The sequence below is a fragment of the Sander vitreus genome, chromosome 2, assembly GCF_031162955.1.
Source record: "Sander vitreus isolate 19-12246 chromosome 2, sanVit1, whole genome shotgun sequence".
In the NCBI taxonomy this organism is placed as follows: Eukaryota; Metazoa; Chordata; class Actinopteri; order Perciformes; family Percidae; genus Sander; species Sander vitreus.
This window is the reverse complement of record NC_135856.1, coordinates 25,644,919-25,672,480: the sequence shown is the minus strand read 5'-3', so window position 1 is coordinate 25,672,480 and position 27,562 is coordinate 25,644,919. Positions and strand designations below refer to the sequence as shown.

The 27,562-nt window shown below is 40.3% G+C and overlaps 2 protein-coding genes across 4 annotated transcripts in view; one reads left to right on the top strand and one right to left on the bottom strand.

Moving 5' to 3' along the window:
- The window catches only part of lrba (LPS-responsive vesicle trafficking, beach and anchor containing), a 198,456-nt gene that overhangs the window by 102,554 nt on the left and 68,340 nt on the right, over positions 1 to 27,562 (top strand). For all 3 annotated transcript variants that reach the window (XM_078262819.1, XM_078262827.1, XM_078262811.1), the window contains exons 37-39: positions 11,444 to 11,568; positions 16,028 to 16,171; positions 18,029 to 18,165. In XM_078262819.1, the coding sequence (XP_078118945.1) occupies positions 11,444 to 11,568; positions 16,028 to 16,171; positions 18,029 to 18,165 (406 nt within the window). The remainder of the gene's footprint in view (positions 1 to 11,443; positions 11,569 to 16,027; positions 16,172 to 18,028; positions 18,166 to 27,562) is intronic.
- mab21l2 (mab-21-like 2) lies at positions 19,429 to 21,348 on the bottom strand. The gene has a single exon (XM_078262838.1). The coding sequence runs from the start codon at positions 20,911 to 20,913 to the stop codon at positions 19,834 to 19,836; it is 1,080 nt and encodes a 359-aa protein (XP_078118964.1). The 5' UTR covers positions 20,914 to 21,348; the 3' UTR covers positions 19,429 to 19,833.

Sequence of the window (27,562 nt, the reverse complement as noted above, 5' to 3'; positions counted from 1 at the left end):
TTTCACCAACGCACTATTGAGGGAAAGAAGCTGGAGCAGAACGTTCACACTCATCCACTACAACGATACAGAAGATGGTGTGAAATGCTGTCTACACAATATACCTGGGAGGGATTTGTCTTACCACTTGAGTTTTGTTTTGTTCTCTTTAAACAAAGGAATTATAATTTGATTTACAGTAAAAAGTATCCCCATTAGATATACAGCGGTGTGTGTGTGTGTGTGTGTGTGTGTGTGATGCATAAACAGTGTAGAGCAAATATGATGTACATTTTCCGTTGCTAAGGCTGCAACTAACTTGTTTTCGTTAATCTTGCGATTATTTTTGATTTATTGTTTAGGTTGTAAAATGTTATAAAATGGTGAAAAATGCTCATCACAATTTTCCCACAACACAACGTCTCAATATCTACAAAAAGCTTGCTTTGTCTTATCAACAGTCCAAAGACTGTAATTATTTAATTCACAATAATACAAACCAGAGAAGAGCCGACGATAATCACATATCACACTAAAGAAGCTGGAACCAGTGAGGGTTAGTGACACAATCAGTTTTCAAAATTGTTTTTAATTCATTTCTTTCAATCGACTAATCAATTATTTGACTAATCATTTTAGCTCTACAGCACATATTACGTGTGATGCATAAAAGGCCAGGCACAGAGCATTTACTATATCTATTCTCCAGAATCTACTCTCTTCTTCATGCACCACTACTAACCTGTGCTTCCGATTAGAATCACAACGAACAATTGTTTTCTCTCAGGTCATCTTTGCATTGCTTTTACGTTTAATGGATTTATGGTTTAGTCTGTTAAATGTCAGAAAATGGTAAAATAAATAAATAAAAATGCCACCTTAATATCTATCATCTTCAAATTGCTTGTTATGCTTGACAGTACAATGCCCAAAGATATTACCTTTTTGGTGATATAAAACAAAGAGAGGCAGCAAATCCTCACATTTCAAAACCTGGAACCAGCTGGTGTTTGGCATTTTTCCTTGATGATGAAATTTGTTGTTAAAGACCCAAATTCTTTGGGCTTTCCGCCAAAATGTTTGACAGGACAGCTAGGTGAGAAAGGGGGGAGAGAGAGGGGGAAGACATGCAGGGAATTTGTCACGGGTCACTCACATAAACCTCTCAGTATATGTGCGCCTGCTCTACCACTGAGCCAACCCGGCCACCACACGACCCAAACATTTTAAATCTTAGGTATCTATCTACAAAATGAAATATTCCTGACTAAATAAAGTCAAAATGTTTGGATGAAAAAACACACATCCTTAGTTCGTATCGAACTTACATTTTTTTATCGATCACTCACATTAGGAAGTTGATATAGCAGTTTGGAAGGGCCTTCTAATTATTTAATTAAATGAAAGTTCAGCTTATCAACTAATCAATGAATTAACCATACAATTACAGCACTACTGCTCATTGTCTTGTAATCATAACATGCCTTGTTAGTTTTGTCCCACTCCTCCTGGATGGCAACTGTACCATCCTCCCAAGTAATCATCATTATGCTCAGGAGTAATAATGCCATGGAGTTATGCTTACTACAGTGAGGGTGTTCATGTTCATAAAGCTTCTTTTTTTATTTTATTTTTTTAAATTTATTTAAATAAATGATTGCATGAGAAACTGTGGCAGCCCGATTCATCTCTACTTGTATGCTTTGATTCCAGACTTAAATCACAATTATGATACATAATACTGAATGTAATGCATGTGTTAAAGCCGAGGTCTGCACAATGTCTGCGTTGCCTTGCGTGCATGTTTTATGGACACACTGTACATTAGGGCTGCGCTGGTACTGTGCACGCAGAGCTGAAAAAGGAAATGGGACTCCAGCACGTCAGCGGAGATTATAACCATAGGAAACAAGAACATAACTGTTTAGAGTACACTGACTCTCGGAAATGCATGACACGAGAGGGGCAGGAAGACCGACAGAGAGAGAGGGAGAAAAGAGGGAGATGGATGGAACGGAGGATAAGAGAGAGACATTTGTTACTGAAGCATCAAAAGTTAAGATGGAGACAAAGACAAGACAGGGGCATTTTTTTTTTTCCACATCCTTTCCTCTAGCTGCAGTATACACTAAACCAAAGCAATGAGTGATTGCACAAATCTGTATGTAAAAGGTTGAGAGTGTGTCTTGTTTGCTGGATGGAAAACTCTGCAGCTGCTGACTTATCTGACTATCAGTTTAGCCTTTTGTTGTATTTGGGAATAGAATAAACTCCGTAACCGGATCCCCAATCTTTCCTGTTTCGGATTTATACACTACGGTTTCCAATTGGATTCATTTCTGCATTCTACCTTTCTAGCAATTGGTTATTTGTATTCTAATCTTTGTAGCTTTTTGCTTTCTTACAGTAAAATATGTATTTGATATTTTACCAAAATTAAGTCAGGGTGGCAGTTAAAGGGCATCCACAGTAGCTAATCTCTGAAATGAGCCCTTCTTTACATTGCAACAAGTCCATTACTTTGTACAATACATAACTGGTCATTAATAACTGATAATAGCTTTTGGTTTGCTTATAAATACTTGCAGTCTAAACACAAACATGACCTGATGTACTGAGCAGTGGCAGCTGTAGCAGTCTACAGCTCCCGTCTCATCTGAGGCCGAGACAGTTGTTTCCTTTAGTCCAGGTCCCGACTACTTCAAAACCAATTAGCTGGGGCTCGAGTTGTGGTCATCCATCTGCCTTGATACAGTCATAAACATACTACGCAAAGCGATGCGAGCCTGCCTTCAGCTATGTTAATCTTTTTTGTAAACGAGACTCGTCGCATCACGCAGGGATCCCCAACACCAAAGTCCTTAAACGGGTTTAACGTGAAACCCTCCACCGCATTAATCATGCACAGTGACACACGTCTGGGACAGAAAAGCTGTGATGGGGACGAAAAGGATGTTCCCTAAATCTCTGGGGAGACTGTTCAAGTTTGACAGACTTGCGTTCCATTAGTTACATAAAATAACGTGCCACGAAGGCCCTACCGTGCAGTCTGGATCATGGATATGAATTAGAATATAGCCTTAATGATAACATTTACCTCAACTGTATATACAGTACAGTGGCTGGGGCTGTAAGGAATAGTAACAAAGTGTCATGGTGTAACATATTAACAGCTGATGATGTCCATATGTTAGCATGGTTAAGTGTTGCAGTGTAGACCCAGACTCAAAAGATTACGCTCAGTGGATCATTTAAAATGACAAGAAAAAGGTAAATGGTTCCGTTAAAACTGGTGCTTTTTTTTTTTATCATTATTGTGGAAATGATGCAATGCTTTCTCTCATAATGTATACATTTAAGTTTGGATTTCACCTTTCATGCTCCAAATATGTTCATTTGCATTGATTGTGTCAGTTATCACAGTTAATTATTCAACGGAGGAGCTTGTTATGATACAAAACAGTGATCCTTGTTGTGAAGACTGTACATTTTTCTTTTTTTCCCCCAGTAGATCTGGTCAAGTTTGCATGTTCAACAGTTGTAGTAGTAGAAGGATGGACATTTATCTAACTTTTATATCTTTATCTTCAGTTTAAAGCATGTGCTGTGCACGTAGCCTACACAGCTGTTGATTTATTGGTCATTGTGACAATAAATAAACTTAAGATCACATTAATTTGTAATTCTATTTGTTTATTTTCATCATTAAACATATGATATATACAAAATATATATGAAATACATTTTTTTACCAGATCATTTTTATTTAAAATAAAACCAATTCAAATTAGCTGAGCTTCTCTCCAAACCTTCCACGTAGCCTTAGCAGCTGCAGAAAACGCTCTCTGAGGTACAATTATCCCCGGTTGTGAATCACTGTGTCACTACATACACAGTGGCCGAAACTGGAGGTGAGAATCAGCAAGAGGTTTTCAGTTAAACCAGTTTACCCTAAACCATTTACATCTTTTACACCCACTTCTTCCTTTTTTTTAAGGCCATCAGTATTGTTCGTCCTCTTCCTAGCAGCTCAGAAATGTAATGGAATCCTTGTTATGAAGTATGAAAGCGGGCCGCCATCCCAGAAAGACCAATTACACCATCCTGCCTCGCTGCTCACAGCCCAGTGTGACTCTGTAGCAACTCTCAGATTTATGAGTTTCATATACCCTTAAGAAAGAATATGGCCTCGGTGGAGCAAGGTCATGATAAAAGGGTGCTGATCAATATCTGAATGAAAAGCCATTTGGGAAGTTTTTAGGGCTTTTTTTTTCCCCCTCTTCTTTCTCCCTGGATGCAATATCTGCAGAGTATCGATTGTCCGAGGCCAGTAGTTAGTCAAAGGCTATCTCCTTTGACTAACCCCTTTGCAGCGTGTGTCGTTCCCCCCCCCCCGTCCTCGTGATAGATTGGTATGCTTGCAGCCACTGTAATTACACCATGGTACTAGCAGGTCATTCATTTTGCTACTCTCACCATTTGCAAAAAAAAAAATGCCTTTATCTTTAGAATCCAGCTCTTTCAACTAAAGCCGGAAAAAGGCCACATAAAATACCAACGTCTCGGTGTAGAGAGCGGAAGACTAAGGATCACCCTTTGCTCGTAGATCTTCAGCTTGTATTCTTGCTGTAGATTTACTTTACACCCCCGTCCCTGTGTCTGAGTTCAAATTCAGCACCACCCTAAGAGGATCAGACCACGGGCGATTTGTGATGTAAAGGACTGATATTGATTATAGATGGAGGGACAGATGTATTCATTCAGGAGTGATTTTGTGTTCTAGCAGTTTAGAGTTATAGATTAACACACTTGATAGAAGAAATAGAAAACGAAAACAATTACATTTCTACAGAGTCTAATTATCTTATGAGCCGTGTAAAACAAACAGTGTGACCATGCTAAAACTCTGGCCAAGGTACAGTATAATGTCAGAAGTTCACGCAGTGTGAAGCAATATAAACCTGTACACAATTAGCAATATGAGCAAAAATAATAAATCACTGAAAGAAAATGTATTTAAAATCCAAGACCGACTTTTATCATGCTTTTTTTTCTGTTGGATGACTTTCTCGAATGAAGAGATAACTACATGGCTGTTAGTCAGTTAGACTTCTGTTGATTTGATCGTCTCAGTCACCTTGCAATGGAGTCGCTGCACTTGACACACACAGGCGCACACACGCACTTTGCTATAAGTGCTGTATAATGGACACAGCCGTATGATGGAGAGAGGGGAGGAGGCGCTCATGAATAGCAGACAGCCTCGCTAGATGAGATTGCCGAGCCCTGCATCACACCGAAGCAGGACACAGTACAGACTGGTATACAGAGTTCAAGAGAGATTGAAGTTTAATTTTTTCAATTTTGTCTAGTTTAAAATCTTAAACTAAGCTAGAATTTATGACGTTTTGCTTTTAAAAAAGTTTTTAAAATTGTAGGTTTCAAAATTATTGTTTTTTACAAGTTTTTCTGCAAGACCCCTTACTGGTATTGGTGTTTGAGGTATAAACATGGACTCATATTTGTGTTTTAAATGTGAGCTTAAAAAAAAATAAAAAATAAAATAAAACCTTCTTAGACTTTACCAATCTCAGCTGACCTTGAGCTTCTCCACTGTGTTTTTCTTTTGGGGTGTGTTGGAGACGTTGGGTATGTGTTCAGATTTGTCATGCCATTCAAGATCAGCTCTGAAAGCTAGAGGTCAGAAGATTATTACAATGGGCCAGTAATGGCAGAATTATGCAACTCCGGTCCAGTGGATGCCCTCATTACCTCGTAGTAGTGGTGATAAATGGCCTTAAATGCATGTTGTCAAAATCACAGGAAAAATGTGACCCTTCATCAAAAATACAGATGGTACCACTTCAGCGATGTAGCAGGGTAAGTCTGTATACACTATTTGTTATGCAGTTGATGCTTAGATAATTTTAATAAGGCAAACCGTGAAGCTATTTAAGTCAAGTGCCACATTTTTCATTTGATAGAAAAAAAGCTTTTTCACCGCACATTTCATCATGTTAAACATTCCCGTCTTTGGTCAATATTTACTACCTTACTGAACGGAACACTTTCCCTTTTACCTCCCATGAAATCTGATATAATTAGTGTGCAATTGTCTGGCTTTTTGTTGGTGAATTTACACTGAGTGTAATTGCTGCTAATTGGACGCTGTGCACTAAGCTGGTGGTAATTAGGGCTCGATTTGCAAAATTTAATTTGGCTGCACTGCATTGTGGGGAGTCTGAAGCCTTTTGCCTCCCACCCATGGGACTACTTTGATCCTCACAAGCCGGTGATGTTGCAGAGATGCAATATCACTCCCTCCTTTTTCTTTTCAGATCGCTTTTTGAAAGCTCTTGGATAAATTGGAGTTAATTGGGAGGAGTGGTAGGTGCTTATGTTGCCTTGGTAATGAGAGCGTGTGCACTATTGTGTGTTAGCAACAAATTCAGTAATAAGGGGATTAACAAGAGTGTGTTAAAAGCAAAGGATGTGAATGTGCTTATTTCAGTGCGAGTGAATTCCTCGGCTCATATGTAGGATTCAAATTTTCTATTTATTTCCTTCTCTCCAATCAAGTGCATACTTTTTTATTTTATTTTTTTTAATTATTAGATATGATTTTACAAATACTTCATCACAGATCTGGTGTAGTGTTGGATTACAATATTTTAATTTGAAAATAGACAAATTAAATGAGCTGATCCTGTGATTAATAAAAAGGGTGGGCAAAATTACTTGTGGACATTCAAAGTGATAAGATGGAAATGTTGCTGGGTCTGTGACCCGAACATTACCTCTGGTAAATCTTGTAAACAACATTAGCTGAGGTGAATTAACATACACACATGTAGATGGTCCCCTGTAAACCTCATTGGGGTGGGAAGGATGAGCATTAATGCACATGTAGAAAATCACTTCGGCAAGACTTAATCATGCCAAACCATTTCAGTGGGAAGGTATTTGGTCCGGTTTCATTTTAATTTGAGTCTGGAGATACCATCTATGTGATCCCTGCCAACGTTTGACAAAGAGCCAGTGCTCAAGCAACCAGTCCTCAACATGACAAATCCTCAATCTATTCCCGCTCTCCCGTTTCTTCTAAACACATGGTTTATGCAAATCAAACCAAAATGATCTTAGGGGTAGCAGCAATGTTTGAGCAATTTGAGGGCTGCCAATAGGAACTGGCATTAATATAAAATAAGCAAGGAGAGAAATGTCTTCTGCATATGTGGGCTCATTGACTGTACCCAAATTAATTTAGCAGAAAGGTTATGAATGACTGTTTGTGCCAAAGTGCAGTCGCTTGTGGTGATATATGAAAGCATATTCACTCTTGCTTGTCCTGCTTGCTATGATAAAGGTCATGTTATTATTTACATAACATCAAATGCTTTGAATACCTCTCCATATTCACCCAAGGTAAATTCTACCTTCCCCAAAAAGCCCAATTCAAATGAAATGATATAAAATAATCATCAGGAAGGGAATTGGATGCCTTTCTTGTTCTAATATCAGTTCCTAGAGTCCGTTTGAAAACAAAAGAAACTTTTTAAAACTGGAAGTGGTGAAAACGCTGTGATGCATCTGTCTCCGAAACAACACTGTCTGATTGAATCTTGATGGATGGCAGTCATTTGTCCCTGTCAGCAAACGAACAATCGTGCCATAGAAATAGCAGTGCTATCAAACTTTCAGGACCTGCGGACAGAATCTATTAACATGTTTAAACTGGCCGATAATCCCAATAATATATCATGTTTAATAGAGGTTACTTGGAAGTGGCTTGGGATTGTTTATTTTAGGGTTTCTTAATGCCAGATTAGTATTATATTAAGGATAAGATTAAACCTCAGTACCGCCCGAGGGACACAGGGTTGGTGCGGCAGGGAAGTGTAATAGTCAATACAACAAAGGAAAGAAAAAAATATCCAGACTCGTGTATAAGATTAATGTATAAAAACAAAAAATGTATATGTCTTTCTGAAGCTCTTTTAATTTGGTGGAAATTGTAACTATCTGTATTATAAACCTTTTATTGATTAGTACTTTGAAAAACGCTAGTTGTGTTTAAATAAAGGGATTTCAGTCATCAGCTGTCATCATACTGGCATTTATACATTCTTGTAAATAAACGTGCGTCTTGCATGTTACTTGGAAAACCGGCATCCATGTGTCAGTCAATTGTTTATTGTAGAGGACAGCGTTCAGGTAGTTCACGTGGCCGTCCACTTTCAAAATAAGCATTTCATTAATCCTGAACCAGCTCTCATACTGAACACGCGTCACAATTAAACCATTTGTTTTGCACGTCACCTAACCATGCCAGATCTACTTGGACACCGGCTCTGTTTTGATGTAAAGGGACAATTTAATAGCGCATTTGAAATCTTAAAGAGCGCACCAGTGAAGTATCTCCTTGCAGAATGTTGATGGTTTGTGTTTGAGTTTATTACATTGAAGGCATAACTGTTTTGTTAACTGATTAGGGAGAGAGCATCAGGGCCACATAAAAGGATAAACTTGAGCTTTCCCATTCGGGCTCTCTGTTGGTAAACTTGCTCAAATTTACAACTCCAGAGCCCTGAAGAGCATCCAGAAGATGTTTAAAAAAAAAAGAAAAGAAAAGAAGGTGATTACTATTTACTACTTCCCATAAAACTCCTCTGGACTCTGTTTCATCAGTAGCCAATGTGGTCTACATTAGAAAGGCTGGGTATGGCTCAACAAATTATCTCCAGTACGCACAAACTCAGGGCTTGCGCGTGTAAGGCTTGCAGTGTTGTATATCTTAGTTTTGGCCAGATTTTAAAGGACACACTCTGCCTCCGTCAGATTGTCTCTACCGCGCTTTCATCATCAGACAACAGTCACTTCAGACTTAACGAGCCGGCCTTCCAGACACCTTTTTTAAGACCGAACTAATTACACAAGTGGTTGGCGTAAGCCACAGCAACGCTGGCCCTTTGTTATTTTAATTGTTGTTATTTTGAAGAATGGCGCTTCGGTAAATTCTGCCAAGGATGCCCTAGCAGAATGGATGAGCTCTGAATAATTTATCATCTTTGTGGAAACACACTCTGTGTGTGGTATGGGGGTTGCATAGCGCTGTACTTCTCCATTCTTGTTACGGCGGCGCTCTCATTGGGGATTGATGACGAGGTATCTTTCATCGTGCGTCCACCTCTTCCAGCACCCCATCATTAGGACTTCCATTGTTGCCTGTTCATGGAGCGCTGGATGAATATGACTGGCAGAGGTGGTTTGACTAATTACTCCAGCCAATGGTTCCCGTCCTGATGGATTAATGTGTATTGTGTGAATCAGACAGACACACCCCCCTCTTCCGTGAGATATGAGACGAGTGCGTCCTGATTCGGAGCTCTGCGCCATGCACAACCTTGATAATTATTTTCATAGATGAATACCATTGCAGGCAGGATGATGAAGTGGCCATTTGCGTTCAGAGACTATCGCATGCAAACATGGAGCAGAGTCTTTGTCACTGGCGAGAAATCTGGTGCTGCACAGGCCTGCATCCCTTGTGTCTGTCCAACTTGCATTCTGCACACACACATTCTCTCTCTCTCTCTCGCTCGCTCGCTCGCTCTGCTCTGCTCTGTCTATACCAAATCTTCATTCCCATTTATACAATTTTATACATTTCACAAACATCTTCTCATATCGAACTCTATGGCTGTCATCTCTGCCCTGAATTTACATCCAGACTTAAGATATGAGCAGCAGCCACTCTTCACTCGTCATCCAGTCTTTTGAGATGGGTTCTTTTTCCGTTTTGTAGGAGATCTGTAAGATAAATCAAATAATCAATGGTTTTCATTAGCTGGGGCATACAGGGTTTTAAGGGGGACCCACTTGGAAATTGTATTTATTTTCTTGCATAAAGCTCCTTTCCCTTTTAGAGGCCCCTGTGTGATCATTGGTGTTGGACTGAAGATTTGTGAGGAGCCCCCAGGCCAGAGCGCCGTTCAAGAGTAGATGACATAAAGTATGCTGGGGTTCCCCCGTCATAGTTTATGCCACTGAAACCATAAACTGTTTCTTTATACACCTTCACAGGATACACTGCAGCCACTTTTGAATAAACTGGTCATGGTTTTGTTTTTATTAGTTTAGAAATATTTTGTATCGTTAAAACCTTGACACTTTTTTTTTTTTCTTTTTTTTTCAGCTTTTTACTGGTTTTATTCTTTAAAAAAAGATCAGTCTGTGGAATACAAAATAATTTTGCGCCTACCTGGTTTTTAGGTAGCACATATCTAAATGTACTGTATGTTTCCTGAGAGCGTAGATACTGCTGGTTTTATTTTCACTTTTCACACAGCCCAGCAGAATTGCAGAGATTTACAGTATTTCATGAAATTGTGGTAAATTGTTGCAGTGGGTTTTAGGAACATCTCATGGTGAACAAAAAGCAAGAAAACTAACTCCAGGACAAGCCTAGACTAGGATTTTCTTATTTCCTAAAAGTGATTCTCTCATGAGAACATTTAGTACAAGTAAAATGACTATTTGACTTGAGTCAGACAGTCAGGATTTAGTCTCACGGAAGACCCAAGTGCATGTTGTTTTTTCTCCCCACCTGAGTTGTTAATCATTAACACGAGCTGTTTTTACATTGTAAAGAAAATGGATATTCATGCCGCCTAATTGACACACAAACAGCTTTGTTTTGTACTAAAAATGTCTTCAAATTCCCAAACCCTTTAAACTGGAAAAGAAACAATTGCTCATGGAATCAGATTTTTTTTTTCTTATGCTTTGTTGTGCCTCCAAGCCATGGGTGATACATATTTTAGATTATGTTTTAATTACATCACTTTCAAAAAATAGAAGTGATATTTCACGATAGACAGGCACACGGTGTACGTGCACAAGGCTATGTGGCAGTGACTCATTAAAAGTTAACACTTTCTTTTCCTTGAGAGCAGAATGATTTACTGACCGGGCCTAGTAAAGGAAAGAAAAATAGGTGCTGTAGACATTGATTAATATTGGTAATGCTATCCAACCCCCTCCCCTGTGTTTGTAATGGCCGCCTCCTTATCCTGGTAGCCATGAGTCCTGACAAGAGGTATCCTGCTGGGCTTGAAATGAGCCTAGAATGGAAGCACGTGCCACAGAAGTGTGTAGAAAATGATCATGCTGTCATATGCTGATTCCACCGTGATGTACTTAGTGCTCAGTTCACCTTCTCAAAGAAAGAAAACACCTTATCCTCCGAGATTGAGATACTGTCATTGTCAAGTCCAATGATTTGGGGTCTAAATTTGTGTCTAAGTGAATGATTCTGAGAGTTAAAAAAAAAACAAAAAAAAAAACACCACCAAACACAATGCTGGCTTTATGTATGCTTGCTCGGACCGAGTGCTAATGCTGGGCTGCTATACCATGCTGGCTGGTAATTGCTAACACATGTGCTACCTCTGTCTCGCTGCAGCCGGCCAAGGGAGTTCTGGCGCCTGGACTACTGGGAGGACGATTTAAGGCGGCGACGTCGCTTCATCAGGAACCCCTACGGATCCACTCACTCAGAGGCTGCGCTCAAAGCCGCGGCCGAACACGGTCAGTCCCATCCACCGAGTCCCGGCCTGTTGTTTGCGCTCCCTTTCTTACTCATTTGGTGGTAGCACCAGGTACATGGTAATAAAAATTAGTCTTCCCGTTGCAATAAAAGATTTATTGTACCACAAGACACACAGTAAAATAGCACCCTCATTTGAATTTCACACAGGTAATTTCATACTCTGACTCCCATTATGCAAAGCTGGACTAATAATGTGTTAGCAGCATGCTTCACTCACAAATTCAGTTTTAAACTGAGCTATGAAGGAGATGTAATGTAAGATGAAATGTTGTTCATTCTTTTTTTCTTTGCTGCATAACAGTGGCTGATATCAGTGGTAAGTAGCATTCATGCTCCCTCCTCTATTTAGTCCCTTTGGGGTCATTTTGGAATGAATGCCCTTGATGCATTCCTTTGCAGGAGAGTTTGTTAGATCAGAGGTATACTAATGGATGTACCTTTTTATTGTCAAGGTTAAATGTATTTTGAGGTGTATTAATTATGATTAATTTATTGAGTTAATGTAATAAGTTGTATTAGTCCTCCAGGTTAAATATACTGTACTAGTGAAATGCAAATTGCAGTGTGCCGTTGAAGAAAGAGTCCACATTGTACTTGGAGCCTCTTAAGATGTGGGAAAATGTAATGTGGTTTGGAAAAACTTTGTCAATACTCTGCTATTACCCAAAGTACAGAGTTCTCATTAACACTAACAACATGGATTACTTTTCCCCTTAGTATTCAAATAGGTCAGATCATTTTTTTATTTTTTCTGTGCGCTTCTCTATAAAGACAGGTGCCGATTTTTAATTAACCGCGTCTGAGAGCAATTTAACATTCCCAGCAGTCACTTCTAACCACAACATCTGAACGACACATGTCCCTGCATGAACACCAGGAGTCGCATTTCCGCTTGAGTGCATGTAATCCCTAATTTCTGCAACAACAAAAAAATAATCCAGCACAATCATTGTCATACCAGCTGAATCAATTACTCTCTCCAATAAATGGCCATTTCTGAGCAAAAATGTCCTAAATGTGTCACCTGCAAAAGTCCCCTTAAATGTAACATCATTCCCAAAGACAAATGGCAGGTGTGACAGGAGTCAATTCGAAGGTGATCTAAAAGCAATAAGTGTTGGGGATGCCAGGATCCTGGGAGACTTGGGGTCTGCAGTAATGGCTGCAGTGTGGAGGCAGCTGAAGACCGAGGCCAGCTGTTCTTCTGCAGCAAGCCTCTGCATTTTACTCGTTTCTATCTTAATTCCTCCTCGTTTTCCCTTCAGCTAGTTCATGACAGAGAACAGACACATCACTACTGCTCTGTCACTGACTTCTTTTAGCTGAGGAAAATGTGTTGAAGGCGTTACGTGAGTTGGCTCGTTCAGGTATTTGGTCAGCTATTACATTTTTATTCAAAACTATTTCAGTTTATGTGCTGCAAATATTCTTCACTGGGGGGAAGAAAGAGAAATTCCTGCAAACAACATTTGGCTTCAAAGTCAAGTCTGTGTAAAAATAGCCAGCAGCCAGTTGTGGCAAGGGTATGCTACCTCAAGAGAGTATACTGCCCGGGCCAGCTGAAGTTTGGGAATATATCATTAAAATAACTCTTTGACATTGAAGCCTGACGGCATCCATTTTCTGATGTAACCTTTCGTCTTGTTTTAGTCGACCCGACATTTGTTACGGAAGTGCAGCTCAAGATGAGAATGCAGGGCTGAGTTTTCAGCCAGAGCACAAAGGTCATATCTGGCTGTAATTATATTCATCAGATGCAGAGGGGAAAATGCAGGCTCTCCCCCTAAGAAAATATTTAGTATAAGATCAAGCCTGAATTTACCCTAATTTTCTAGCTACTTGTGGCTGCACTTTTCAAATCTCACGCTTGATCATAAAATTAGAAGCCATGGAAAATATTTAGCTTTTTTTGTTTTACTGACTATTATAACAAAGTGTTATTTTGCCTTTTTAAGAAGAGGGAAATATACGTCTTTTCATTTAAACATGGAGAAAAATGGGCATTTCTGCGTTGAGGGTATGGACAACTGTTATCATTCATACCGCGCCAAGATGATTTCCACAGGAGAGTGTGTGTGGCTGCCAGTAGGCTTGAGTAGGCTGTTATGTATTTATGCCTGGAAAGAACCATCTTTTCTGGGAATTGATTTGGTCTGGTCCAGGGCCCGTGTACCAGAGGTGGCAGAGTAAATACCTGAAGACTAATGTCTCTGTTTTGGTAATCAATACTCGCCTCATGACCGCTCTCCTGGCTACGCACCCGTTAAAAACAAATTTGTTAATTTTGACAATTTAATTGCTGCGACCATGCATGCCTTGAGTTGTATAAGCAGGTAGTTGAACCTCTCAGTCGGGAAATGGGGTCTTGGAAAAAGTGTAACCCGTTGGGATTTCTGCACGTTTCTGCTCCCTGTGCGATGAGTGATGTGGCTGAACTGCCCTGCTACATTTGCTTGCTCTTTGCATAGATTAATTTTGTAATTTTTTAAAATTACGCTTCAATTTAAATGACATTTAAAAAAAAAAAAAAAAAGTAAGAGACTAATAATTTCAGTTAATTCAATGTTTTACTCAAACATTTTGATAGTGTAAATCCCACTGATAACAGCTTGTACTTTAATTGTAGTTAAACATGATTCCACACGCGCAAACGCGCACACCACAAAGTTGTCAAATAAAAAATAAAAAACGGTATCCACTACAGGAACCGAGAGTGAGAAGTTCTGTAATGTGTGACATAACTGGTCAAAATAGCTTTTCTTGCTGTTCCTGTCTGTCTCAACCGAACAGCATGCTGAGTGGTCAGTATTTTTGTTGCACTTACTTCAGTGATATACTGAGGAACTATTAATAACTTGTGCTTGAGGGTAGAATGAGCATGGATCAGCCCAGTCACAATGCTTAGTTGCATCAGTCTGTGTATTTGTAAGGCGTGATACTGTATGGTGGTAGTACAGTACTTTTAAATTGGGGTGAGAATTGCTGAACATGTTTACAGTGAAATGCAAAGAACTTCAAATCGATCTGTGTTTTAAGCTCATAAGCCCCCTGTCCACTTGCTTGGTGTGAATACAATGGCATGTGGTACGTATTAGAGGAGCTGGTAGTAATTTCAGTGCTGCTAACTAAAGAATCCTCCAGGGAGGCTTAATTACAGGAAGACCATTCTAAATATCAGTGAGCTGCATATTTTCCACGACAAGAGATTTTTTATCCTAGCTCCTCTAGCAGTTTCAAAGTGTATAGCCACATGACGCGACTGTGCATTTTTAGTAAGAGCAATAGATTTTCCCTCAGGTGATGATGAAAAAAACAACAAATCCAGTATGTGTTGTATGCTTCTCACTGGATTTAAAACTGGGTTGCTTTTACCAGAATGCTGATAAAACATGCACAGAAGCAGCGAAAGCTCTCGCTTTATTGCCAGCTATGTTTACAAAGAGAGAGGACTTGCCAGCCAGTCTTTGTGCTGTGGACTTGTCTGTGGATCCTTACCATGCACCACTGGGGAATGCAAGGCTCCGTAAATGTTTGCAGATTACCATTTTTCTTAAATAATCCATTTGGAACCTCAAGTCATGTCGAGTTGAAATCAAAATAGGCATTGTGCGACCCTCGTTTTTGTTTTAGATGTGTTCGATTACCATTTTTGTGTGAATGGTGTTTTGTTTTGGGGCAAAAATGCATACAGGGTTAAGATTATGTCTGTCTTTTGTCTGCCTTGTTTTGCTCGTTGTTTTCGGTTTGTCTGCACTTAGCTCTGCAAGTCTGAAAATGCAACACAAGTCAGCATTGCTCCTCACTGTTGAATGTAGGTTAAATATCTGTGCTGGTCAACTTTGTAAATGGTTTAATCAGAAGGTAAACCCACTATACTTTACCAAAGCTGGCCTTGTTATGTTGGCAAAACAAAGTGTATACCCTTTGGAAGCTGACAAAAACAAGATGGTGTTTTACAAACTCCATAGCTTATGTTAGTTTACTTAGTAGTCTCAAATCGACATGCGTTTTATGAAGAGTGGTAAATGAGTGCACTTCTGAAAATTAAATTGAACATTATACTGGAATTTTGACTTTATGTTTTTATTTACCACTACACTAGTGGATGTAGCTTAAAGAAAAGCAGTGGGAAATAAAGCAGTGTTTTGTTTTTTTTTCATATTGAGCACTTTTTTTTTATCAGTCAATCTAAAAATAACTATTTCCTGTTTGTAATGGTTGATTATGATTGCTGTTTTTAGAGAGAAAAGATGTCTGAGTCGGGTGTTTGGTTTCACTTCAAAAATAAAATCTGCTCAAACGTGTGATCATTAAAAAAAAAATGTAAAGCCATTAAACTGCACTGAAATAAAGTGAATCAGGCTTATTGTGTTAACCTACAATACAATATGAAATAAATGTAACTCGATGCATAAAACTGTATATGCCCCCCTCCAGCGTCCGAGGAGGATATTCTCAAAGGCAAGCAGTCCATCAGGAGTCAGGCTCTGGGAAATCAAAACTCTGAGAGTGAGACCTCACTTGACGGAGACGATGACACGCTGTCATCCTTAGAGGAGAAGGACCTGGAGAACTTAACAGGTAAAGAAACGACTCATCCTCTTCACCTCTCAGTCAGTCTCACCCCTCCCAGCCCTGCTGCTGGTGTTGGTTGTCCTGCAGCCCAGGCAAAAATAAAGAAACGTGCTCATTGCCATTTTCATATAGCTCAATATCCTTCCATTGTGTTGCTGTACTAAATAGTGAGTCATATAGCACTTTGTCTTGTGCACTGGCATCCTTATCTCCCATAGGATTTAATTGATTTTCCCATATAATGTTGCTGTTTTGCTTTGATATCAGTGTGTTTCTTTTAGATCTCTTGTAGCATTGCAGACTCGTTATGTGTACAAGGAAAACAGGCTTTCAATGAAAGCCTCAGGCAGGTATTAAACCTCTGGACAGCTATTTCATTATGGCACCACTATCCTAGGAGAGTGCTAGTGAAAACAGTATTTTTTGTTTTCTGTCTGCCACTGGAGGTCTGCTTCACAAACATACACACAGGCCTGAGTAGCAACTCTCAAAACATTTTTTTCTTTTTTTAAATCCAGCAGTAGCCGAGTTTATCCCAGGATACTGCTTACCCTGAAATGAGACATTATATGTATCTGATTCAAGAAAAAGCAGCATTGCCTAAATAAAACCTCCCCTGCATGAGCCTAGTAGCCTGATCAAACGACTCCAACTCAACCTTATGTGACATCTGATCCAACTCACGATGCTGTCAGTCCTTTGTTGCTTTTGATCCGTCCGATATAAAGAATCCTAATTAAATATAATATATACCGCTAATCGGATTGTTGTGTAATCCGCATTTTTATGTGCAGTGACAGCGCTCGCCAGACTAAACTGCATTAATGGGGCTCAGAGTGCTATTAAAATAACGCGACTGGAGGACAATAGGATTAAACGTTGAATCCTGTCTAATAAAGTGATGTGTATACTGTGAGAATATAGAGGAGAGATCATCGAGAAGAGGTTCAGCTTTTCCTCTTAAGCAGCTGTCTGCTTCAGGTGTAATTGAATGTCTTTGACTGAATGGAAGAAAAAAACAAAACAATGTTATTTCAACCCACGGATAACATGTCAGTACTCACGGGGTTCACGAGAGGCAGAGGCATGAATATATATATCTGTTTATTCCATCCGTTTGCAGGAGTGTGCGGGTGCTCGGGGAAATCAAGCCGGGCTCCGAGCCTCCTTTTCTCCGCAGCACACATCTGCAGATACAATGGCTCATATGTGCAGAGCTAACACCCACAGCTCCCCTGAGCCGGGCTCTCATTGTCATTCCGGCATAAATTAAGATTGATGAGAGATTAAACAGTGCTTCACCCAAGCGCCCGCAATCAATGCATTCGGACTGGCAATCAAAGTTGGACTTTTTATTATTATTATTATTTTTTAAATTTATTTTAGTGCGAGTTTCAGGATACTTAGGCCTTAAATATTTTATTTGGAGAACTACATAGCCGTCATACAGTGGGCAGCCATGGGGTTTTTAGTTTTATCTTGAACTCCTCGATTAATTGTAGATTATCAATTCCAGGAGGAAAAAATACAGACCGTGTGTAGCCTTTAGCCTCCCAATTTAAATATACTGCAACTCTACTAGTTTTATATAAACATACCTCTTTGGAGAAACATTCTTACCTTTTAAAAATAGCCGTACATGATCGCTATCTTTGGCGTGTTTCTCTTTCCCACTTATCATCCTTCCTTTTAATTAATTAACCACGTCCACGGTGGAAGGCCCACTGTCTTCCAGGCAAACAACCATCAGCTCAGCGCAATCCCCTGTTGCGTTTTCTATGTTTACCATTACTGCGTAAAGCCATCGTGTTTCCCCACCGCGGAGAGGGGCTTCTCTGACCGGCATGCGTCTGTCCTCTCCAGGCCCAGTAAACCTGAGCACCAGTGGCCAGCTGGTGGCTCCAGCCGCGGTGGTGAGAGGCACCCTGTCCATCACCGCCTCCGAGCTCTACTTCGAGGTGGACGAAGACGAGCCGGGCTTCAAGGCCATCGATCCCAAGGTAAGAGACTCGAGCTCCATTGATCATGACTCACATTGTCAACACACAGAGAAAGCCATGCTCGAATGTCCTATAGTGCTGATTATGGTAAATACATGCAGGCTGGCGAATATAGCCTACAGCTAGGTTGTTATATCTCAGTATCTACAAGTGTGTTATTTTAAATATGCAAAGTTACTATAAGTGAGTTATCTAAACACATGGTAATGTGGTGTTAAAGAGGAGATTAATGTCGTGCCATTCTGTCGTTGAAGTTACAATATGACTATGTTTGAATTGGAATGGGAAAAGAGGTTTGTTTTTCTCTTTACAATACTTTTGGTATTTCGGTACTTTTTCACTTTTACAAAACGACTTTTCTTCATGAATATTTTGTCAAGTAATTTTAACACCATGGCAACATATTATTAATAATCTTAGTGGTGATAAGACATTCAGTGTGTTTGTAATAAATAAATAAATCATCAAACTGTCTTTGTGGGTCAACCATAACGGCAAATGGATCAGGCCTTCCTATTAGTAATGATCATCCAGCAATTTTTTTTTCACGGTAAACAAATAAAAAATAAAAATGCTACGTTAATATTAGCTAGTGCTCCAAATAAATAAAAATCATAAACAGTAAAATGTGGACTTGCTTTGGTAATTCTAGTCAACAGTTAACTACAGAAGCCTGCTGAGCCACAGGTGGCTGTGTGTTTGTGCAGTTTAACACTGCATGAAATGATCGTATTCATTTTTAAATGTGAAGCTGTGTAGTCAAATAGGTTTATTTTAACAGCATCCTCGTCTTTTTGAATGCGAGTTTTATACCAGAATCTGTTAATATAAACTTGACAATAAATGTGTCATATGAGCTACTCAGCGTTATCTAAAATCAACCGCATTAATCAGATTAGGGCTTCACTTTTTGCTGTAGGCCCTGTGCTTGTGTATGCGGTTACAACAGAGAGATGCTCCCGGGCCTTTATATTAACATCAGCCTGTTGATTTACATTCATTCGAAAAACCCTGTAAGGCCTGTGACGCAGTGTATAAATAAAGTAGCCCGTGGCCTAAAGTCGACTGTGTCTGCTTTAAATTTAGCTAAAGCTAAAGCTTTTTTTCCTTCATTTTCTTTTACCAGTTTTGAGCACAGGTCGGCTTTCTCTCGTCAAAATGAATAACTTAATGTTTCTCGTTATCAGACAATAGCGAAACATAAAATGCAACAGATTTCCCTGTCATATCAGCTGTCAAAACACGTCAAGACACGAGGCCAAGTTGTAATTTAATTTGCAACATTTTATTAACATTTCTTTTTTAAGTCACATAATGAAAAAAATTGAACTTGGCACGCTACATTTTATTCTTTCACTTAACGATTTTGTGCATATATTTAAATAAAAGTTTCTTCACTTTGTGAAAACATTTAAAGAAGACAACTAAAAGTTATTACATTTATCTGAAACTGTACCTTCACTTTCTCTCTGGCAGTGGCCCAATTGCTCCGTTTAAAAAGGGGTTTGTGGTTCGCTGCTCTGATGCATTATTTTTGTTACTGATCTTTTTTTTTCTTTTCACATTGCTTGGAGAATCAGTCGCAGAATCATGTTTGTCCTTCTCTGAAGTTTTTTTTTTTTTTTGTTTTATCCCAAAATGTCTCTCGGCTCTGTCTCGACAATCACTTTATAGTTTGTCCAAACTTTTAGCATTGGTGAGGATTTCCCTCGCTAGTCTCCATGTCTGCTTAGCAGCAGCCTCCAGGGCTGAGTGAGGCTTTCCCTGAAACAAGTCCAAGTTTGGCAAGAAGTAGTGGGGGCATCTGCGGCACTGCAGGCAGGATATGAGCTGCAGCAGGATGCCGTTCAGTCGGTCTCCGAGGCAAGACTCGTCCCAGTCGGTCTCTCTCGGGTGCTTCTCGCACTCGTACAGCAGCAGGGTCTTCATGTGGTAGTTGTGGAGCGGCTGTCCCGGCAGCTCCAGGTGACGGTCCCTCAGAGTCTTCAGGACGGACAGACACTTCTTCCTGCAGCCGGCCATAAGCAGCCTGTTCTCGGCCTCGCTGAACTGCAGCACCCAGGCGTCGCTCTCCGCCGAGCTCTGCTTCCCCGTTAACGAGTAACACTCCTTGGAGAGGAGGTTAAAACCCTCGGCTTTGACTTCTGCTACCCGGTTAGGACCGGGCCAAGGGATGTGGGGCATGGGCCATTGAGCTGCACTCCTAGGCCAGATCCCAGTGCACTTGAACGCGGGGGTGATCTGCACCACGTACCTCTCCCTGATCCGTAGTCTGACCTCGCTGGTGTCCGCCACCATCTTCACCACGTCGCGGTAGCTGCATTTATCCACGGCCTGTGCCACCAGAGTCTGAAACCTGGAGCGGATCTTTCTGGCGGATAGGTAGCCCGAGGCGGTGATGAACTCGACCCACAGCGACATGCTCCTTTTACGGCCGTCGCTCAGCTTCAGCACCGCGCAGCCGGGCAAGGAGCCGTCATCCACAAAGTTGAATACCCCCATCTGGTTGAGGTAAAGCACCACCTCGAACTCGTTGGGGGAGATGACCTCCATGCCCTCATAGCGCGCATCTATCTCACTGAGGGAGCTGATAAACCGGGGCTCCTGCACTTCCACCTCCTTCAGGACATCCGACACCACTTTGCAAACCTCCCTTATAGTCTTCGCAATGGCCGCTTTGCGAGCTTGGCATCTCTCGTTGTGATATTTGTTAAGCTGGTAAACCAGCTTTGCCTGCGTCGCAATCATGTTTGGGCAGAGGTCCGGGCTGTACACCGGGGAGTCGCAGTAAGCTGACGGATCCAATGCTTACCGGTAAAGCCAGAGGCAAATGCTACCCCCGTGCAGGAAAAGTGTGTAATCAAAAGTTTTTTTTGTAGTTGCTTTTTAGCAGCGGATGGACGTCAGTGTGAGGAGGAGGAAACGGATAGGGATGCAACGTATTAGTCTGCTAAATATCAGTCCAACTCATGAGCACTTCCAGCACCGCTAGGTAGATTCATATTCAGGTTGTGGGTCACCATCCGTGTCCTGGGCTGCACACGCTAAACGCTAAAAACATCGTCTGTGACCACTCATCTCCTCTTGCTGTTATTCTCTCTCTACCTCTCTTTCTCTCTGTGCCCCCGCGCTCACTTTTCGTCCACACTCAGCTGTGAGCTAGACTTGTGTAGTTTATGAATGGTTCCTTGAGCAAGAGTGAAAGGGGTCGGGCTTCTCCTCCTGCAATCATGTGCGGAGCTGTCAGTGCAGGCAGCCAATCAGAGCACAAGAGCTCCAGTCCGCCTCAGCAGCAGCGGGGCGCGCGGAGCTGTCTGCTGCTCCCAATCCGACACAGGAAAACACAAACCTTTTTAGGTTTATACGGGCGGATTCCCGTGTACACTCTCTAAGCCAGCAGTAAAACATTTTGCAGTGTTCCTCTTTGCGCGTAATTTCGCTCGGTGCGTTCTAAGGAGTGGAAGTGTAGCCTAAAGGCAAAATGTGAGTGACAAAGCAACTTTAGACTGCTTGTATTCTACAGATAAGTCTCTCTTTTTCCTCTCCGTTGTTAATTGAATGTGTTTCTGCAGCGTTTTTCTCATTTTTTGAAAGGCTCAGTAATTTGCAGCGTTTTTTCTCTCACTGACAGCAAGTATTATTTATTTTCATTCATTGGTTTACGCAGCATGTCCTACTTTTGTCCTACAAAGTCTGGTGGACTGTGTTGGCTTAATCTTCAAAATGTATACTTCTGTTTTATAAATTTAAATATGATGTTACCTTTTTCGAATTAGACATCTAACAGGCATGGTGAGTTGGTCACATTATTCCTAAATTCAATTAAAACAGAAAAAAAAACAATATTTATGTCCATAATTTTTTTACTCATTCTCTTCATTTAAAGTCCATTCTAATTCCTTTTTATTCTGGGAGAAGTCCTTTAGCTATTGTCTTTTTCTATCACATTCATGTGAAATTGTGTGTTTTTTTATTTTTTTATGAACAGTGAATATTATATGCTGTTGAATATTGTTAAGCCATTTATCATTTTGTTAATGCACGTTTAAAATCGTAAATGTGTTGAGAGCACCTGCAGCTTAGGCTCAAAAAGCATGAATTAGAGTGCCTGAAACTATAAACTCTTAGCTTTTTTTTTTTAAAGCTAAGTTGATTTAAATGTTATTGGACATTTAGGCTTAGATAGATGTTCTATATTGTCCACAAAGGGAAATGAATTATGTGCAGGTTAGTACCATACTAACAAACCATACAATAAATAAATAAAACATCAAAACCACACAGTACAAAACATGATTACGTGTGTGTGTGTGTGTGTGTGTGTGTGTGTCAGTCAATATTTTGGATTGAGTCAAATAACTGAAACTAGACATGTGTCCGTAGCGCGCGCGCACACACACACACACACACACACACACACACACACACACACACACACACACACTATTTGCCCGTGGGTTTATCGCCGTGAACCCCGTCCATACTGAATAATTTAACCAGGGGTCTCTCTGAGGTTGTAATTGAAGTCCCCTTGTCACCCAGACTTCACTTTGGAGGACTAAAGAAGCCATTACTTTGTCCCACAGACAAGCGGCTGCAGTGTGAGACACGTATAGTGCTTGAAATGTAAAAACCTGCAGTGAAAGCCAAATGAAATGTTTAGGAGAGGTATTGTTGCAGCCTGTTACCTTTTGTAGTCCTTAAACATGTGTCCCCTATTCCAGTTAACAAGGTCACAGTAATTATTGGTGTCTGGCGTAAAATTGTTTGGAGCTAATTGGACATTTTCTGCTACTTTTAAGTCTCCCTTCTTTCAAGGCTTCAGTTAAATACAGGTTATAATTTCAAGTGATTATCGTTTTTGAAAACCTGTCACTTCCTCACTAACATTACAACTGTTTATATAGTTTATTCATTCCTGTAATTAAAAAAAATATATATCAGGCCTACAGTAATAAACCGAGGCCAGTCAGTCTGTAATATTTTGAATGGCTTTCGTTAAGTGTTGATCACAGACAATAAGGTTGACTGTAGTTGCCTGCATACATGCAGCTACATTATGGAAGACTGTCCGTATACATTTTCTCTGCATTAAGCAGCATGTGCCTGTTGCCAAACCTTATTTCAGAGGCCATAAATAGCAAACACCTGGCAAATAAAATGCCAATAAAATACGTAATACGGAATATTGATTCAACAATGATTCCCAGAAACCTATTTACTGATATGAAGAAGACAACTATGCAGGGGAAGTAAACCACGAGCATTTCAGAAAAGGCAAAGATTAATGAGCCCCTCTCCCCTCCTTCATAGTTAACACATCTTCTGGACTTCATCATGTAGCTTTTTTTTTTTTTTGCATGTGCTGATGAGGCTTTAGGGAGTGTAAAGTAACTTCTGATGAAAATATGTAGAATTTATCTTGAAAGACCTGCTGAATATTTGAGCTCATGTCAACAAATTTCATAATGCAAAATGCCCAAGTTAAAACGCATTCAATTAGATTTACATGGGAATGATCATATTTCGATATTTTGATCAAAGGCATAAACGTGTCACACAAACTACATATTGTATTATATACAGTATATTCATTTTGACATGCAGGGCTCGTTTGCCCATCTAAGGTAGTTAAATTAACTTTGGCCTCCGTGGAGAGGTTTAGTGTCGGAGTAAAACCATCCAAGGGGAAACTTGCATCGCATTGACTAAATGAGCACACATTTATTTGAATATTGTTCCTAGAACTACTAGATTGTTCAGAGAAACCGGCAAGACAAGCAACAGTTGTCTTGGCAACCGTTGATTTATTGTGATATTTAAAAGAAGTATTAAACTGAGATTTGGCATTCCTTCCCTGTGTATCACACTCAAGTAAAAATGATAGTGATCCCAATGTTTGAAAAATAGGATAAAAAAAATAAAAACAGAGAGAAATAAATGAGGAAAAAATGTCTGGCTGTTTGATTTCTGGGTGACTGTTTATTATCAGGTCCACAGCTCCAGAGAGATTAATCGACGCTACTTGGAGAGCAAGTGTCCAAATATTATGAAGGACTTGATAACTGTAGCTTAATGAAATATACGGCACACAGATCTTTGCAAAGACATTGTGAATCCGTTTTTGCTCACCAATCAAACCACACGTTTCTGAGCAATATGTTCTTTATTGTAATGTAGAATGGACTGCAGTGGATTGGGTTTTATTAGAATTTGCCAGTTGAAGTGTAAAGGTCAGCCAAAACTATGTGTATGTACATCTCATGTGCTGAACTGCACGTTACAGTCATAGGTGGAAAACAGAAGTAGGGTTAGCACACTGCTGAGACAGCTGGGAGCAACTGTGGGGGCATTTGAAATAGTTTTTAGTTTATCACATTTTTTATTTTTGTTTCTCCTATTTCCCCCCTCTTCTCTTTTATGGTAGGACTATATGTATATATCTATTTAAAGACACAGGCCACCTCACTTATTCATCCATTCTTGCTACTTCTTGTGCCCTTTATCTCCTGAAAACGTTCAGAATTATCTGTGGTGCCTAAAGAGTCCCCCCCGGTTTATATTGACTGGAGAAAAGATCAGGGGCCTGTCAGAGAGCTCTTTGATCTGAGTCTCTGACGACTCCACAGTGATCCCCTCACGAGCACAAAACGGCATCCATGCCTGTGCAAATCTCTGCCAGCTGATGAGTAACCTCACTCGCTCCTCTTTTTTTTTTTTCTTCGTCTTCTCCTGGCCTTGCTCTGTCTGTCTTTCCTACGGTCTCAGCTTTATTCTTCTTTTCCCTCTCCTCTCCTACCAGATTACGCTGAGTACCCCCAGGTGGCTCATTACTGTGTATACTACACAGTTTTCATAACCGTTCACAATTAGTAAAACAACCTCAAAGACATAATTTCTCCTAAAATATAGTTTAAACATATTTGGTCCCTTTATATGCAGATCCTGATTCATGAGTGTCTTAAAATAAAATTGAATTTCAGTGATAATGTTGTGAATTTAGTTAATCTCCTTGTTGAATCCTCAGTTTGAATCGCCAGTATGCACTGTACATAAAACAAATACAAAGTGAAAGTCTCTTAAAGTAATTTACAGCAGAGTGTCATTAACAGTGGCCTTGGTCCTTGCAATACATCTCCAAATGTTATGGCTACATTTTATGGCAAGGCCTTAGAGATATTTGAAGAAGGCAGTAGAAAAAATAGGTTTGTTTTGCAACAGAATGTGCAACAGTTTCCTCCCTGCGTCTGTTTGACTTGGCGTGCTTTGTAATTCCAAGTTAGTGATAAGGGAGGGGGATGTTGAAGCTTGGCATTTTTAGGTAGTGCAGTTTTCCTTTCTCTGGAAACATGATAGGTGTGTGGGAAAATGGCTCACTACCTAACAACACAGGCACATGTGCACATAGACCGACATCGGCACACACGTGAACTAAGCAAGTGAATTTTTGATGCTCTTCACACATTTTGTTGCTGTCTCCAAAACCCGGATGGACCCAGCTGCTCCCTCCATAGAGGGCTCAAAGAAAATCATTGCAGGCAACTAATTGCCTGGCAGGGCCCTGCATCTGCTCGGCAGATAGCAGAACTGATGAAGTCACAGAGCAGATGTGTGTTTGCCTCTGTGTGTGCGTGTGTGTGTGCGGCAGCACTCTCTCTGTGTTTAGACACAAACCATCAATATTGCATGTGGAGTTATTGTTGCGGAGCCACTCCTGGAGACTACTAATGCATGAATGAGGAAGTGAAATTTGCTCTACTTCCAGCTCATTGGTTAAAGGAAATACCAGCAAAAACCTGATTGGAGGAACAGTCCCTTAGATCCCCATTGCAATCTGAATGTATTATAAACTATTCCTGTGTCCTGATAGAAAACGATTTACTCTTTCTAACTGTGGTGTGAGTATGGAGAATGTTATCCCACAATCCATCACATACTGGAAATGGAAAATATTGAGGATTGAGATGAAATCTTCAGCAACAGATTGATAAATACAAAAAGTAAGTTAGAAATATTTAAGAAAAAAAGTGTTGCTTTTTATTTATGAATCTTTCAAGTTTGAATTTCAAAGCCACAGATTGAGGTTGGCTAACAACTTGTATAGTCATGTCAGTAAAAATAGTAAAGTACAGATAATTGCTTGTAATTGGATTCACTGTAAAAAAAAAAAAAAAAAAAACTAAGTCTGCAACTTTAAGACATTGCATTTACTTTATTTATACTATTAGTGTAAAATATAGACGTGTTTAGGGAGGATCTAATTGTTGGAGAAGTAAATAAGATTATCACTCACTGGGCCACACAACTATGTGAAAATCAATTATAACTGCTGCAAATCACGGAATATTTTTTTGTTTTGTTAAAATAGCATTTTAATGTCAACTGGTCATTTTCATTTGACTTCACAAAAACTAAACGGCTGATATACGTATAACTGTGCTGCTTTTTGTGTTTTGTTTGTTTTTTACTCCTGTGGACATCCACACTGTGTTTTCAGAAAGTTTTAGCTAAAGGCCAGAGAGAAAAGTATTTTGGAAAGAATATCAGTACATTTTCCCTAAAGGTCAGTGTCCAACCTTGGACTATGTAATGATAAAACCCCCACTGAGAAGACATTGTTAACTCTAATTAGTGGGGTGGCGACGTCTGCTCTTGGTTAGCTGGAGTGGCTGAATGGATGGTCACTCCGTCAAAGAAAACCACCCTGGTGTTATGTCGCGACCAGTCCCATATCGTTAAGCTCTCCCTAAAGTGTCAAACTGCTGGGACTGCACCCCCTCCCCCCCTCCTCCTGCTCGCTCCACCAAACTCCCATGGTCACCAGGGACAACCTTTGGCTGCAGCTGCCAATCACAAAGAGCCATGGCAGCGAGAGGTCTCTGAGAGAGGAGCCTATTGATTTTCCTGTTAGAGCCTAAGTAGTGTGTGCTATAGGACTAACGGACAGCCCAAGCAGGTATGTCATTATCAATGAGCCCAAGGAAACGGATCCCCTCACTCATTCATATTGGCCTCGTTCCCTCCCTCGTTCCCTCCCTCCGTCTCTCCTTCATGCCGTTCCACCATCCATTCCCTCCACTCTTCTTGTCCGCTTTGACAGTTTGTCCTGAGATGGTCAATAAATCGCTCAGCCACACCACGACAACAACCGGCGGAATGATGGGTTGGGATGACCTTCTTTCTCTTAATGTCCCCTCTTTCCTTTACTCTTTCACTCTCTGTCCCTCCCTGCATTCCAGGTACAGTAATTATAGCACCTGTAAGACATGAAACGTTTCCGTACCAGAGACACAATCGTTAGCATCACCGCCGTCATTTGTTCCTCTCGGATTTTTCCCGTTCCTCGAATCCTAAACATCCAGGGTCAGTTTAATCTCGAGCGTCATTCCCTGCAGCC